The 16,895-nt window shown below is 40.0% G+C and overlaps 1 protein-coding gene across 3 annotated transcripts in view; it reads right to left on the reverse strand.

Moving 5' to 3' along the window:
- lrrk2 (leucine-rich repeat kinase 2) overlaps positions 1-16,895 on the reverse strand; it is a 78,002-nt gene that overhangs the window by 30,930 nt on the left and 30,177 nt on the right. For all 3 annotated transcript variants that reach the window (XR_001482146.1, XM_015402344.1, XM_015402343.1), the window contains 13 exons: positions 14,772-14,901; positions 12,485-12,609; positions 11,350-11,477; positions 11,063-11,207; positions 8,519-8,658; positions 8,054-8,179; positions 5,955-6,125; positions 5,583-5,844; positions 4,562-4,750; positions 2,603-2,718; positions 2,419-2,488; positions 584-777; positions 257-507 (listed from right to left, as the gene is read on the reverse strand). Coding sequence is in view for 2 of the 3 variants with exons in the window: in XM_015402344.1 (XP_015257830.1) it covers positions 257-507; positions 584-777; positions 2,419-2,488; positions 2,603-2,718; positions 4,562-4,750; positions 5,583-5,844; positions 5,955-6,125; positions 8,054-8,179; positions 8,519-8,658; positions 11,063-11,207; positions 11,350-11,477; positions 12,485-12,609; positions 14,772-14,901 (2,047 nt within the window). In the remaining variant the exon portion in view is untranslated. The remainder of the gene's footprint in view (positions 1-256; positions 508-583; positions 778-2,418; positions 2,489-2,602; positions 2,719-4,561; positions 4,751-5,582; positions 5,845-5,954; positions 6,126-8,053; positions 8,180-8,518; positions 8,659-11,062; positions 11,208-11,349; positions 11,478-12,484; positions 12,610-14,771; positions 14,902-16,895) is intronic.

Below are 16,895 nucleotides of genomic sequence, written 5' to 3' on the forward strand. Positions count from 1 at the left end.
TAGAGATCTAAAAGTTTTCATCAACTCATCAGTGTGTGAGTGTGTGTGTGTGAATGGGTGAATGAATGTAGTGTAAAGCGCTTTGGTCAAGTCTCCTAACTTGAATAAAGGCACTATATAAGTACATGCCATTTACCATTTAACTAAAACTTGATCAAAACTTTTACATATGAAATGACTTAATTGTGACTCTTTCATTCAAAAGATTTAGACTAAATCTAAAAAATGAAAGGCTTCCAAAAAGAAGGCATCCTACCCCTCCATGAACAGCTCCTCCAGCTTTTCCATAGTCTGGCCCAGCTCGTAGGGGAATGTGGTGATTTTATTGAACGACAGATTGAGCTGCCTCAGTGAGGGGCAGGTGACAGCAGGATGGAAGCTCAGCACAGGACCGATGAGGTTACGGGAGACATTGAGCATTCTCAGTGAGGGCAGCGCCAGCAGGCCGTCTGGCAACGACTGAAGCTGGTTACCCTGCAGGTCCAGTCGGGTCAGGCTGCTTAAACTCTGTCCCAAAACAAAATAAATAATTACCATCCTCCTCTATTATATGACCTAATGACGCTTGGATTGAACGCGTTACCTGGCAGATGGCAGACGGGAACTCCGGCAGACCGTTGTTGCTCAGGTCCAAACGAATGACGTGCCACAGCTGCTGTTGGACAAAAGCATCGTCCTGGAGACAGGACAGAGAGCCCAACTCGTTCCCGGACAAATCCAGGAGGCGAATTCTCTCCTTTTCTTTGGGCAGAGCAGCAGAGTTCTCGCCATACAACACTAGAGTGGGTAAACCAAAACACAGACATGCACAGAAAAGACTTGGATTACCAAAGCATGCATAACAAAGGAGAGAGTGAGACAGAAATGGTTTGAAGTGTCATGTCTTCATGACACCTGCTTTAACTTTGTTCTTAATATTCAGTTACAGTGCTCCTTTCAACCTTCTGACTTTTTAAAATTGTAAAGCCTATGCACCTGCTTTAAATTAGAAATTATGTTGTGTCTTATACAAAATCAAACAATAAGCATTGCCCCTAATGAATCACCATCAGATCCCAAGGATCCAGTTATCAAACTAGCCTAAGAAATCTGGGGTTGATCATGGAGAAAGGTACGCGTCTTTTAATCATCAGAAAACTTAGGTAAGAAGATTAACAGACTGACATGTGAGCACATGCAGATGTGGACATAATGTTGGTATCCTTTGAATAATGACATAAAAACCCACAAGGCCACAGAAATAATCTGACAAATTTAACAATAAAAAGAATTTTTATGAAAATGAAAAATGAAAATCAGTCATTGTTTTTTCAATCTTGCATCAACAGAAGGATTTAAAAAAATAAGGCTTGGATAAAAAGTAGCGTGGGATCCCATTTCCGGTGCAGATTGGGCACAGACGACTGATAAAAGAAAGGATTTTAAGGCATTTATTTTCTCAACAAATACAATATTAACCTTCAACACATATTTTAGTACGTTTATTATTTTTGGGAAGGGAAAACATCTTTTAGGTATTTTTAACTAAACAAATTCGAGGAAGACCCAGCAGTATATCTGGATGTGCATGCGCAAATAAGCTGATGGCGCGTTTGCAGAACGGATCGGGCTTCCGGAACGGATCGGGTAGTGACAGATAGCTTGTCGGCTCGCAGCAGTAAGAGCTTCGGCTGAAACTTGGGGCTTCGTCAGCTCTTTATTTCAGCTCTGCAGGAGTTGAGCCCAGTCTCTTCATTGGTTTATTTGCCGCATTAAACTTTAATGCGATCGGCAGCTTTAATTTAGCATTAAAGTTTAATAAATGGCAAATAAAGGCAAAATATGTGTGAATTTGGGACATTTGTTCTCTGTCGTGCCTGCTGCTAGCATGTTCTTGTGCTTAATGAAACTTAGCCCATTATTCTTTCATTTCCAACTTTTACGTCCCTCCTCTGGCAGTTAGAAAAAAATCCACAGAAAAGCAGCACCTTCTTAAAAGCTGCATGGATCACAGGGTGGAGAAATAGTAGCAGCTTATAGTCCGGCAATTATTTTTAAATATACTTGACTTGAACTATTTTCCACTTTTTATCCAAGTATGACATTTTATTAACAACTACACAGCATTGTTTCATTCTGAGATGTGTTTTCTCTTTTACAAAACAGACTTTCTTACATTATTTAGTCTTTTTTGTACCTCTAGCTTTCATATCTCTATTTGTTTTGCCAATGTCACACCCAAATATTCCCACTGTGGGACAATAAAGCTTCTTCTATTCCATTTTCTCATCTCATTTGCTGTTTTCAACATAACATCTCTGAAAATCACAGGAAGCATCTATAAATGTGGGAATATTTTTCTAATACATCTTTTGAATCGTGAAAATGTGCCACCTCAACTTTTTAACAGTTTTGTTCCTTCTTTTCACACCGTGTTACCTGACTTAGAGTTAGTCCGTACAAATCTTCTGTGTATAGGTTCACCGTTTTCACTTTCAGCTTGAGGACTCTGCAAATGCGAGAAAAAAGATGGATCTATACTTTGCTTTGCTTTGGTGAAATATAAGGAACAACGCTAAGGAAAGGACACCCCTAATAGTGTGAAAAAACAAATGGCACTGACCTCTGAGCTGGGGTGTCTGTGGCGTCCCTGCTTCTTTTTGAAGGAGTCTCCCCTAAGCTCCTCTGCTGAGCTGTTTTTGGACTTTGGAGAGAGAGCCCCCAGCAATGAATCACTTCCTAATCACAGCAAAACACAAAAACAACAGGAACTAAACAAAAACTCCACAAATATCATCTGTTTATATATATATATATTTTCAGCATGTGACTAACAGATACTTGTCAACTTTGTACAAGTGTTTCAGACCCCAAATCAGTTTTCATTTTGGACAAAGATAGTTAGATTTTTATCTATAAGGTGGAAAAGATACCCAGACGACAGTGGGAGAAAATTCCCCAGAACTACTAGATGAACACAAGTCCATTAAAGAGACAGTGTGGAACTAATTTGGCATTTTTTTCATTGTATTAAAGTCAACTAATGTATGCCTTTAATAAATACATATACTGTGAAAAGTGTACTAACGTCACATGATAAATGAAATCGTTCTCATAGCTTATAGTTTGTAAATGCATAGGGGGCGATGGACCCAATGGGAGACGCCTTATTGGGTCGGCGTTTTTGATCAGAGTAGCTGAGTTGGGCCAAACTTGTCAGTTTTATGCCTTTTACCTCTAACTGAAAACATTTTAGTGCGGGAAAGTTAAAAACAAGCAAAAACAACCATAGATGATTATACTTTCTTTTACAGTGGAGGACGTCCCCTTTTTCCAGTGAGAGGAACGACAGAAAAATAAAGAAAGAAATTATTGGAAGAAACAAGAGTCTATATCTGTGCATCTTTAATCAGGTGGAGATTTTTTTAAGGGGGCGGGACATAAGAACAGAAACAGAGGTTTCAGGTTTTCTACTTGACAAGGAAGGTAGTTCGATGCAGCAAGTAGTCCGCCCCTCCACCAGAGATGGCAAATTTGTTATCCCATACAGAATGAGCAATTATCAGCTGTTATTCCTCACCAACTAACCAGCATATGCCTTTCTTTTCAGTCCTGTTTAAGAAAATGTCCAATAAGTTTCATGTATTTTGGCTGATTTGACAAGAGTGACAGAGGTTAATGTATCCCCTCCATCTAGAGAGAACACAATGTCACTCCCCAGCTTCCGTAGGTGATCTAACAAGCTTGACAAAGAGAAACTAGTCCATTGTTTGTAATTCATTTAATGCACCACTAGATGAAGGCAAATCTTTTTTGTGTGTGTGTCCTGTTTTGCCAATATAGCTCTAGGAATAGATGTCCCAGAGCCATCTGATAGCCCAACGGCTTTGCATTCACTAGCAGACCATTATGACTGTTGCAATATGGTTTAACTAGATACCTGTCTATGAAACTTTATTAAAATTAGTTATGGTGGGTGAAACTGAGAGAGATACAGAGAGGGAGGTGAGAGAGAAAGAGGGTATAAGAACTAAGTGGGGAGAAAGATAGAGATAGGAATTAGTGAATGAAAAAAGGAAAAATGAAACAAAACAGCAAGAATAGACAACACAGATGATATACAGTGATTCTTAGAAGTTTGCTTCCACACCTGCATGAGATGAGAGGAACACAATACAGAGCATAACAGCAAAAAGAAGACAACAGACAACCAAAGGTAACAATCCCTGAGAGGCCAAATCCCAGAGGCCATGGTGCAGGGGTCCCACAGCCAGGATACATTTTATAAACCTGACTGTAGAAACCCTGTCTTTAGAGAAATGTAGTAAATACATGAAAACCCAGCAGATAGTCTGATTTAAAATATTAAAATTAAGCCTAAATTTCACCACAACAATGTGAAAGTCCTGATGGCATCACGGAGTAACACAAGCAGCCATTCGATTTAGGGGGTAAGAACTTGTTCAGATGTGTTCAGGTTAGTTTCGAAACCTTTGAAATCATCATATCATAATGGGTTTTATATATATTCAGGTTACCCGTGTGCTATATGAGAAAGAAAAAACAAAAGTTAAAAATTTACCGTCACTCTCTATATCGTCGTTCATGAACAAGCTGTCATCCATAGACACGGCGCTGAAGCTGGAGTCGTCGCTTTCATCTGATATGTAACCAGAAGTCAGACACTGGTCTGACATCAGTCTGGAAAAAGCAACGATGCCCTTTGACCTCTGCAGAGACTGAATGTACCTCGCCAAGCTTACACCTTTACCTTCAAGAACAAAACAAAAAAAACAGGCTGAAAAATTATTCTATGGTGGACATTTTGTTCCATTTTTGTTGCAGGCAAAGAGCATGGTTTGTAAATGGAAATGTGAAAAACATGCGATCAAGAAAAAAATTATAAAAAAAAAAGGTTTCCAAAGCAACTCTGCTTTTTTCCTTTAAATATGCATTTTGATTTATTTCAACTTATTTTAAAAACGTTAAATAAGAAAATGTTTTTTGTCATGTTTCACAATTAATTTTTCTTCATAAGCTATATTTCTACTTTTCTCCTGAGTTTTATTAATTGCATTCTTTTCAAATTAAGCTTCACAGATACTATTCTCTTTATTTCAAGGACAATACAGACACTCGCTCTTGACCAATAAAAATGTAGCTAATATCCAGCAGATCAATAGAAATTAATCTTTGCTCCTCGCTCCTTAGGAAAGCATACTCCCAGAAATGAAGGGAATGTGATCAATAAAATGCAATTTAAAAATAATTTATTTTATAAAATACAGAGGAAAAACCAACCTGAAATTTGAAAATATAAAAAAATGAAGAAACTGTACATAAAAAATTGTGAAAAAATATTTAACTAAAACAATTTGAAAAAACAGCAATGTTTCTCTCAAAACCCTTTCTTGATTTAGACTTTTTTCACAATTTCATTTGATTTATTGTTTTTTTTCATTTATTAAAATTTACAAAATGTGTTTTTTGTTTGACACAATGATGGAACAAAATTAACTCCATAGATTTCCACATCATTTTTGTTTAAAAGCTTTGAGGTAATTTGAGGAAACCGATGAGAGAAGAATTTTAGCCCTTCTTACTGTTGTAACGCAGACTGTTGGCCCTGCTCCGATCAGCCAGCAGAGGACTCAGCCAGGCCGCATCCAGTCGGCCGAGCCTGAAGCCTCCGAGGCAGAGGGCGCTGTTGTTGAGGTCCAGACCGAGCCGGCCGAGCAGCAGGATAACAATTGGCCCATCGCCCCTCTTCACGCTCACAGCCAGAGCCCTGCGGAGGGACTGCTCAGGAGCGCCTCTGCTCACCAGGAGTTCCACCAGCTCCAGAGGACCACCTTTCTCACACACCTCAGAAACGTAAAAAGGAAGCACCATGATTCCCACACTTCTTAGATCAAACAAACCGTTCCGTCAGATTTTAATTGAACTTATATAAACCGACATTCTTAGCCTCTAACCTGATAAACGAGCGACTCATTTTTTGTCTTCTTGTTGATGTCAGCGCCCAGCTCAATGAGGCACTCTGCCATCATGGTGTCGCCATCCATGCAGGCCTTTTCCAGCATGCTGTAGTGTAGCTCAGAGTCGCACCACATCTTGGACAAAGCGAGACACGCCGTTTTCCGCAGCTAATGATAGAGAGGAATACAGTCATTGAGAAAAGTTGGAACCCATTCTTTCAATTCAAGGGGCTGACTTATAACATTAATAGGCAGACTGACTGTTGACGTCTTTGTAATTTATCAAACAAACCACTGCAGTGCAGCATTTTTAGGCAGGTAGAGGTCTGGATGTTGATTGGTCGTCTTTGTTTTAGTGTTTCTAATGTAGAGAATGGCTTAAACTGAACTGATTTAGATGTTTTTTTTGTTATACGTAGAATTTTATCATCAGCTCAATTAGGGCAAGATCCTTCTGTCCATTTTCCATCACATTTACCCCAAGCTGGCTCGACAGGGGTGCTGTTGTTTATCTCCAGCTGTCAATGGGTGAGAGGCAAGGTACACATAACACAGGTCGCCAGTCAATCGCAGGGCAACACAGAGACAAACCGGACAAACAACCATTCACGCATACTCTCACACCATTTTCTTCAAAATAAGAGCCCAAATATACACCCGTCCATATTCATGACTGTTGGCATGCTGAGCTTGTATTGACTCGCTGCATTTGCTTTTTATTTAAATAAAATTTAACTCATTATAATCTTTTGAAATATGACGAATGCCACAACACAGTAAATAACATTACATTTAAATATGCCATTATTTATTAAAATTAGATATCAATACAGAATTCATTAAAAAGCATCTAATTAATGATATGAGTCTTAACTAAATATAGTGATTTAATTTAAAAATTTCATGTTTCTTCTGTAAGCAAACCATGACGATCAGCCATAGGTTTCTATGGCAGAGGCTCTGCCATAGAAACCCTGACGTCTGGTTGACTGTTTCTCACTGAGCAGGAGAAGACAACTTCTGTTTTTTTGTTTGTTTGTTCTCTTTTCTTCTAAATATTTAAACTGAAAATAAATAAAAAAAATAAAATTCAAAAATGTGAGCAGCTCCAGCATCGATATTAAACTTTTAGAGACAAAACTATGAATATAGATGCAGGAGTGGTGAACTGGAAAGTGTCTTGAGATGACATGTGTTGTGAACTGGCGCTATAAAAATAAACTGAATTGAGGAGTCGCTAACTGAATGTGCTGTAAATAAAGATGTTTAGAGTGTTGTATACAACTCATCCAGCAAAAATCCTGACTAAGGTGCTTACAGCAAGAAGCAACTTTAAGGCCAAAATGCAAAGCACCGTGTGTGGCGGAGAACTAACACTGCAAATCCCTGAAAGCACCATCCCAACTGGCGCCACGGTGGTGGCACCATCGTGCTCTGGGTTTGCTTCCGTTCAGCAGGGAAAGACAAAATAGAAGGAGCTGAATGCGGGACAACCTGATGGAGTCTGCAAAAGACTTGAGTGGAGGTTCACCTACCGGCAGAACAACCACCCAAAAATAAAGCTGGAGCTACAAGGGAACAATTTGGGTATGGCCTAGTCAAAGTCCACACCTAAACCCATCCAAGAATTTGTGACAAAAAACCTGTCAGATTAGAAGAGAGTCATTGTGATCTGCAAGTTTGAGCCAAAGAGGAAGATGAGCAAAGCTGGTAGAGACAAACTCCAAAAGACCTTTAACTGATTACAGCAAAATGTTCCACAAAGTATTGAGAAATGCTGAATACTTTTTCCACAAAATCCTCTTCAGTTTTTATTTGTAAAAAAAAAAGGTTGTTCATACAAGATTCCAGTAAAATATACTGATGGTTGTGGTTGTAATGCAACAAAATGTGGAGAAGTTTAAGGGGAATGAATAAATTTGGAAGCCACTGTATAAAACACAGTTTGATCAGTTCCTTGATGCGTTTCTTCATAGTTTTGGGGGGATTTATAAAATTTATAAAATGAATTGCTAATCCTGGCTAAAGGAAGGTATTTGGCTCCTTTTGGCAGCGTTCACGGGATAGCTGAGTCTCATTTAGGTAAATGAACTTACTGGGCTGACGGTCTGCTCACTATCCTGCCTGAGGTGTTGGAAGATCTGTCTGTCGAAGTTTTCCCTTTGCAGTTCAGCTGCTGCCCCTGAGCAGGCGTCCAACATCCTCAGCGCCACCTGAAAACACTGAAAAAGCAGCGATGGTCACAATTATGTCCCTGAAAATACTCAAAAAGGGTTTGTCTAAATAAAACAGAAAGAGAGTAGAGAGTAGCTTTAAAGAGCTTCAGCATCTCGCCTCATTGATACAAAACAGCTAAAGATTTCAGCATATATTGACATAATCTTTCATGTTTTTGGAGGCGAAAAATAAAGACCACAGTAGTGATGTACATTAATTCCTGTTTTAGTGTATTTAACTGGTGAGTTTAATACCCAAAGATAGCTGAGAGAAAAGTATCATGCAGTAAGTGGTCGATCCAAATGAAACTAAAAGCTGAAATTCAGATATAAACATCGGCTCACCTTCAACACCATCTCTGAATCGTTTCTGTACTGACTGAGGGAGGCTACCACAACAGATGCCAGGATCGGCACCATCATCCTCGACAGCTTCTTCTTCACCACCAGGTAGCTAAGCAGGGTTAGACCCCAGTAGTGTATCTCTGGAAGGATAAAAAAATGTATTTGACAAATTGACAACTACTGTTTTCCTTTTTACTGTTGATGATCACTCACAAGATGATTATACATTTTTTTCATCTATCAGAGAATGCATCAGGCTAAAGAGCTAAAGCCCCTGACACACATTGATCATTTAGACCAGCGTTTGCCTAACTTAGGAAAAATCTGGCAAAAATGTTGGCATATGTTGGATACGTTATGGGTCAGTTTTTGTTATGTAAACGCTGAATCACGCTGGCACACATCTACATACAGCAAGTACTTCGGCAAGAAACCTTGAGCATGTTCAAACTACAGATCCAGTGCATGCTGAAAGTTTCCCAACATAAACCAGCGTATAAGTGGGGCATAAGTCACAGGTAAGATAACTGATCGTTGACGCACGTGTCAGTTACTCCTAAGTCGTGATGTCTAGCTTATCCAAAACCTATGAGTAACTTGTGCATAACTTCTCTCCAACATATATCAACCTATTTCATGTGTTCCAGACGACAGCTGAACGTGTTTCTAACGTACAGCTACTGTTTAATGGCGTATTGGCAGCGTTTTGGTATGAAAAGGGGTTCACAGGGGGAAACTGTCACTACTCCTCCAGACTGCATCCCCATCATAAGGTGAACATGAAGGAGAGTGATGGATCCTCCATGCGTTCACATTAGAGACTGACATTTTTTCGGGAATCCCATGGGATTCCCGTGGGATTTTCCGTGGGATGGGAGTCAGTATTAGTAACGATCACGTGATTGGGACGGTACAGGATTAAACATTAACGGGAGCAGACGGGAGTGGGAGCAAACCAATAATAAAAAATAAAAAAAAACTAGGATCGATGCCAAAAAATTAAATAAAATTGAAAGAAAAAAAATCCAGTACTGGCGCGGCGCCGCCATTTTGTAGTTTTTTTCCTTGAAGCCTACACTATAATTAGCCTGGGTGCCAGTCCGAACTTAGTCCCGCCCACAAGGTTTGAGGTCGGGGAAGTTCGGTCTGGCTCTGCTCCATAGTAGCGCGAGTATTAAAGCCCACTGTCAGGCGATCCAATCAAATTGTCAGGGCGGGCTTTATACGATGATGGACAGATGATCAAGAGTAACGTTATCAACCACGTGACCAAAGCGCGCTTGGGTGACAACAATAATGGCTGCCGCTGGAGAGTTTGGGTGAGTAGATTCTGCTATTAGGTCTGTTCTAGAAGATATCGACAGCAAATTAATTTTAAAAGAGGAACAGAGAAACGCGATCAAGTCTCATCTTCTTATTCTAGGCGTGAAACTGCACGCTTTGATTTTTGTGGACAACAACTATGCCTCGCTTAAGATACGTCACGCACTCCGTTGCTCTTATTGGTTGTAGGTCTATCCAATTGAGTGCAGAGGCATTTTTTTCCTGGTTCGTTCAAAACACGCCCCATAATCACAGCTCTATGGAGCAGTATCAGACTCATATTCTGACTAGAATTGAGTCGGACTACGTCAGGCTACACTATAATGTGAGTCAAAAAAAACTACAGGACCCAAAAACCAACAGTGCTTCCGCTCTGAGTTTTTCACCCGTGCTAAAAAACAAGAATGGGAGTGGTGCGGGGGCGGCAGTCATTCTGAATGGGAGCGGGATGGGAGTGGGAGTAATTTCACCAGGAGTGGGACGGGACAGGATTTAGATTTCTACTCTGGCCCGGGATCGGGACGGGACACAATTTTTTTCTGTGGGAGAGGGACGGGACAGGAGTGAAAATCCACTCCCGTGTCAGTCTCTAGTTCACATTCACGACCAACAAACTTTCTGCCAGACATGACGCTAAATCTGCCGTTTGAAGCAGTATCCATTTTTCTATTTCATTGCGCTCGGATTTATTATCTAATTCATGTAAATTGTGCTTTACAAATAAAATTGCATCGTCTTGCCTGGCCATGTGAATTTGAAATCGCTACACATCTAGGATCCAGCTGAGTATTATGAGCTGGGTCCTAGATTCAGGGGAATGTTGGCCGAGTGGTTAGAGCAGTGCGCTTGTGCGCTGAGAAGGTTGAAAGTATGCGGTTTGATCCTCACAGTCTGCACTCTGGGTTCCTAAGCAAAGACTCTTAACGCCACACTGCTCTCTGGGCGCCGCACAGTGGCAGCCCACTGCTCCCAAAGGGGATAGGTTAAATGCAGAGTGAATTTCCCCATTGTATGACCAATAAAGTTAAATTTCTATCCTTATCTACAATTCGTGCCTTGAGTCCAGGAGTTAGAGAGATATTTGTTTTAGTAAAGTTTACTCCACTCTAAACACTAGTGTCAACTTGAAGGTTTTAATATTGACCTACTTACTTGTTTTCATCATTAAAAAAAATCTGTTTTAGTTTACTTTGGGTGAATTCTGCCAGACAGGTAAAATACCTCGCTCCTTTGGGAACATCTGTAGTGTATGGAGCACTGTGTCTATCGCCCCCTGCTGGCACAACAGATCCACTGCACCCGAGCAGTCAGCCAGGGATGACAGCACCTTCAGGCCACACTGCTGCAGGATGGGTCTCCTGATAAACTACAAACACACACACATAAAGAGGATTTCAGAGAATACAGATAGAAAATTTAAGAAATGCATTATTAAAAATAAATCTAACTTAACACAAAGAAGGAAAATGATTTAGAAGACAATGTTGAGGAGGAATTATTCTACAAACCCTGTTGAGGACCTCCAGGTAGAGTGTGTGAGCTCCCTCCAACACACACTGGTTCTTCAGGACTCTGAGCGACACATCGGCCATGTCAGGATCTGCAACAGACGCCCCGTTCTCCCTTAAACTCCTGTCTGGGAATTCCCACACAGAAAGGCCACAATATGAAAAATAAATGCAGAAAGAGAGAGAGGGAGAGAGGAAAACAGTATGGTTAATGACTAATCTAATTACAGCTGTACTGAGGACGGCTTTCTTCAGCAGGGAAAATCAACCAGATTTAGATGGAAGAGAAAAACAAAGCTGCAGCAATGAATCAGCTCTGCATTCCTGCTCCGAACGCAGAGCACAGCCACTTCACAGCCTCACAAACAACAACATGGGCTAAGATCACTGGGGTTTCTGGCAGATAAATAAAAGCAGAAAGTATTTTCCATTAACGCCACATGTTGCTCTTTGCTGGCCTTTTTAAAAACCAGATGGAACGATCCAATCCTGCTGCGTGTTTTGTCAGTGTTTCCATTACATTCAATTATCAGAATCAACAGATGACACTTAGCACATTTAGAAATAAAGAAACAACTGTTTGTTTGCATGGGGGACATTTCTTAGTCTGAACATAACTGAGCAATTCCCTCTGGAAGCCTGCTGGGAAACATTAGAAGATATTTAGAAACAGTAACTATTTTCACAGAGCCATAGAAGGACTGCTGCATTATTTATCATTAGTCCTCCTCCCTCAGCTTCATAGCTGTCCTGGGCACCGGCTGCTTCTGCCCTGTCCTCTCTGCCAGACGGGGCGCAGCCACTGTAGTCATTAACGACTTTAATGGGCTTCCCTTATTAAATAAAAACAAAGCAACCCACAGCTCTAAATCCAGTTGCTCCATGTTAAAGTGACGCCTATAAGAAGCAGATAGAAGCTCCTCTGATCAGGAGGGAAGCTTGTGGTCCGCCGTGCTAATTACTTAAACATCAAGCAGAGCATCTGCCCCGAATATAGCAACAGAAAGCACACCATAAGGTGTATATTTGTGTACATAACAAAAACTAAAGTGATGCATTCCCTTATAGTGTTGCTTCGATGGGTCTTAGTAGAAAACAGGGTGCTGTAAATAAACATGGCAGCCATTGAACATACCTGGGCAAAGGAAGATCAGACTGGCCTCCAGAGCTGCCAGCTGGACCTCTGAATGGAAGTTATGGACCTTCATGGTTGTGAGGATCTGGCTCATGGCCATGTTCAGCTCATCCAGGCTGGCGGTCCTACAAATGCAAGGAAAGTCATCATTAGGGGGCTAACTCTGCACTGCTAGCAGAAAACCTTGATGATCTTTAGATCAAAGGAACACATTTCATATGATCGCAAATATTATCTCACCAACAAAACCTCAGTTTTACTATTTAAATAGATTAGAGCTGAAACTATAAATGCATTATTGAGACAATCGTCAGCTGATGTGGTAATTGATTAATCGATACCTGGAGTGCACAAACTCTGCCATTAACTTAAAGAGTGACCTCAGAACAGTAATTATGACAATATTGCAAATAAATAAATAAATAAATAAACATTATGCATTTAAGATGAAAAACCTTTTTCATCAGTGAAAAAGCTCTATCCAGAACTCCTCCAATGGCATGGCTTTAGCTTCCCCTGTTTTACATTCTGTATAAAACCTTTAAGACACCTTCAGCTATCTGATTATTCATTAGCAAAATAAGTTGCAGCCCTAATTTATTCCATCTGTAAATAAATACGAGGGATGGGAATCGAAAACCGGTTCCTGTTCAGAACCTGTTCTGTGTGTTCCAATTCCATGCCACCGTTTGGCAGCTCGCTTAACGATTCTCTTATCGGTTCCAGGCAGAACCAGAGCCTAACGCTGGACAGCGCGACTTATGTCACGTTTTTTTACGCAAGTTACGCACATGGTATTCAGTAAGCAAGTACGACGTGACCAGGCGTAAGTCTAGAAAAGCAAAACAAAAGCGCTCAAAACGATCAAAAGTTTGGCTTCATTTTAAGGAAGAGAAAGATGGCAACAAGGCGCTTTGTAATCATTGCAAAGTGGCGATAACATCCAAGGGAGGAAATACATCCAACATGCAGAAACACCTGCGCACACAACATGGCATACATTTTAACGAATGCCGTGTTCTTGATGCTTCCAGACAGAAGCTAAAGTTACGACCAGCATGGAAGGCAACTCTGGTGGGAAGTAGCTAGTTTTATATCACTGGCTGTGCTTAACGTGGTTCCTAGTAAATCATATGCCATTTATGGAAATAAACCCATGTTCTACCTCTCTTTGGGGCTATTAAACATGCTAGGAAGTTGCTCTGCAGTTCGGGGAGCGAGAGAAAGGTGAGAGAAAGGCTTGTTTATTTAAACAGATGCCATTATTAAACGGATGCCTTCTCCATTAGGTTTAGATGACTGTGACGAGACGGGTAGCCTGGCTGGCTCAGAGGCTGGCAGCTCCCGGTCACTGCCTTCTGTTTTCGGCGGGGAGGCAGAAAGGTGAAGCCAGGCGAAGGTAGACGAATGTCACCGTGCACTTACTAAGTTCACTGTTTCACAGAATCGATAAGGAAATCAGAAACGTGAAAATCCTATCAATTCCCTACTCTAATAAATACACAATTTTAATATAAACCCCAAAGCATAGTATATAGTTCATCTTTACAGATATGAAATATCCAATAGTAATTGATCCTGAATCACCTTTAGTCTAACCTTGAAGTGTAGAGGTTGAAATTTTTTTTTTTTTAATTATGAAATTTCCTTTATGTTGGAGACATGTTTTCAAACCTACTTTACAAAATAATGCGTCCTTATTGGTTAGTTTGATAGTTTGACAAGGATCTGGGTCTCTAAAGACGACATAATAAGCCTTTTTTTTTCATTGCTCCATCTCCCCTCTTTAGACAGTATTTTCTAACAGTAATTTCACATTTCCGGGTCCAAACCATCTAATTAAGGGGATAGTAAAAAGATTTTTCGGCTACCAATCCCTGGGGGGGGTTATCTAATTTGTTGTTTGTCCTTCTTGCCAATCGTTGACCCGCTGTCCTAACAGCAGTTAGCATGTTTACTCTTGCTGTGCACTTCTAGTGTTTCTGGATCAAATGAGCCTGGGTTTCAGAGGCGAATCATTCGGGAATTTCACAGAGTAATGAAAATGTCGTCTTTTGCTATGTTGGTGTTTTTGAACCATGTGGACAGACAAACTACAAAAAAAAGGGAATAAAATTTTCATAACATAGTAGAATAACATTTCTAATTTCTGTTCATTCTACCACAAAAAAATTTCAATATTCAAATCCATTCATGAACTTTCCATTGGCTTTATATTAAACACAATAATTCAGCATAATGGGATTATGTACATAATGAGTAAAAGACAAGCAGTTTAATTCCAAACCTTCCATAGAAAAGCAGCTTTAACAACTTGCATGCGCTGATGGAAACATCTGCTGAACTTGCGTGTCTCCTCATCATCTCCACCAGATTAACATGGAGGCCTCCAGACAGCAACAAGGAGCTCATTTTACCTGCAAGCAAAGCAGAACCCTTCTATACACTGGAAAAAATCAAAACCTAGATAAGTCATTTCTTCTTAAAATAAGTCCATTTGTTCTTGAGTTGAGAAGGTAAAAGAGACATATTCCCAATGTAACAAGACAATTTACATTTAAAATAAGAAAACGAGATTGCATTGTCTTATTTCAGTGAATTTTAGACTTTAGACTCTTACACAAGTGTAAAACAAAAATAAATTTCGTTTGGAAACAGCTCACTGGACAATTACATCTTTTAAATGTGTAACCTTGAAAAATAGTAAAAATGACTGTAAATTTACAGTTCTAACAATTTTTATTTTTTTTCTAAATATCTTATTTTAAGAGTAAAAATACTCATTTCATTAGCAAATCATGTCATTTACCTACTCAAAAAAAGGGTAAATACACTTAATGTAAGACATTTTTACTTATTTGTAGATCGTTTTTCCAGTGTAGAGGCAGCAACAGGTTTCTCTCAAATGTTTTTTTTTTTGTTTTTTTTTTACCAAAGATATTCATGTAAATCCCTTTTTTGTCCCACAATGGAAAGGAAATGGAATGAAACTTGTTCTCTGCATTTTAACCTATCCCCTTGTGGAGCAGTGGGCTGCCATTGTGTGGCCCCCAGGGAGCAATAAGGGATTAAGGGTAAAACAGGGTTCCCATACCGGGAGTCCAACCCGGGCCGTCTGGGTGAAAACCAGGAATCCTAACTGCTAGAACATATGGGACTATACCATCTGCATTGCCTAGAAATAAACCAGGTTGATAGAATAATCCAACAAAACTAAATCGTGTTTGACATGATCAAGCAACTTTCAGACTGCTGCTAAAATAGTAAAAATACGGAATCTTACATAAAAACTTAAATAAGCCATCTTCATCTTCTGGGAGACAAATATTCCAGCTGTGTTCATCCTGGTCACAGATTTGTAGCTTTTCAGATCCGCACATGGTTTTTAAACGGACATGAAGAAGCATTTCCACCTGGAGGTCTTCCAGTGGGGCTCCAGCTGCAGCAGAGTACCATTTCTTAGATCTTTGTAGACATGATGCCAGGATCTAATCATGAAGAGGTATGGGTCTGGTTTGGGAATCTCAAGGTCACAGCTTTGTCTTTTAGGTGTTTCTCTGCCTCAACTCACCTAAACTGAGTGAAAAGACCATCAACAGGATTTTGTAGAATTGTAGAATTTGATGGCTGCAGAGGAAGTAATGCAATCATTTGAATCAGGCATGCTTGAGTAGACCTCATCTAAAACTTGAAGGGCATTGGGTCCTGAGGACCAGGAATAAGAAACATGCTGTAGGGGGGAGTCAGATTCTCCTAGCATGAGGCCCTGGAAAAAGGTTGAATGCTTACTTAGATTGAGAGGGAGTCTCTGCTTCATGTGGAGGAGTTTAAATGAGTTTTATCATGCGAAATTAGGGCTGGGCGATAATTCAATAACGATATATATCGATCGATAGACGTGTGGTGCAATAGAAAAAAAGAGGCTTGATAAAAGTTCGATAAAAAAAACGCAGTTTTCCTTCCTTCTCATTGTAGCCTATCATGTAGGTTTATGCTAGTCACTACTTCCTCCCAACCAATCACAATTGCGGACCCAGGCACGCTGTCACAAAGCCCCGCCCTCTCAAACCACAACACAGAGCACATGAAGATGTCGCAGCAAGGAGAGGCGGAGGAAATTGTTCCAAAGAAGGGTTTTTGTAGTTAGGCAGTCTGGAAGTATTTAGGTTATGGCAAGTCGGACAAAAAACAAACCACAGTTATCTGTAAAATGTGTAGGGAACCAGTGAAAACTAAGTCTGATAACACAACCAACTTTTTTTTTTTTCTTTATCTATCATCTCAGCCGCTTACAGCTGCAGGAGTACGAGCTGTTTAGGCCCGGTACGGCTCTCCTCCGAGGAATCTCGGGAAAAAATAAAAAAAAAAAAATCTATATATATATATATATATATATATATATATATATATA

The sequence above is a fragment of the Cyprinodon variegatus genome, unplaced genomic scaffold, assembly GCF_000732505.1.
Source record: "Cyprinodon variegatus isolate N-32 unplaced genomic scaffold, C_variegatus-1.0 Scaffold1337, whole genome shotgun sequence".
In the NCBI taxonomy this organism is placed as follows: Eukaryota; Metazoa; Chordata; class Actinopteri; order Cyprinodontiformes; family Cyprinodontidae; genus Cyprinodon; species Cyprinodon variegatus.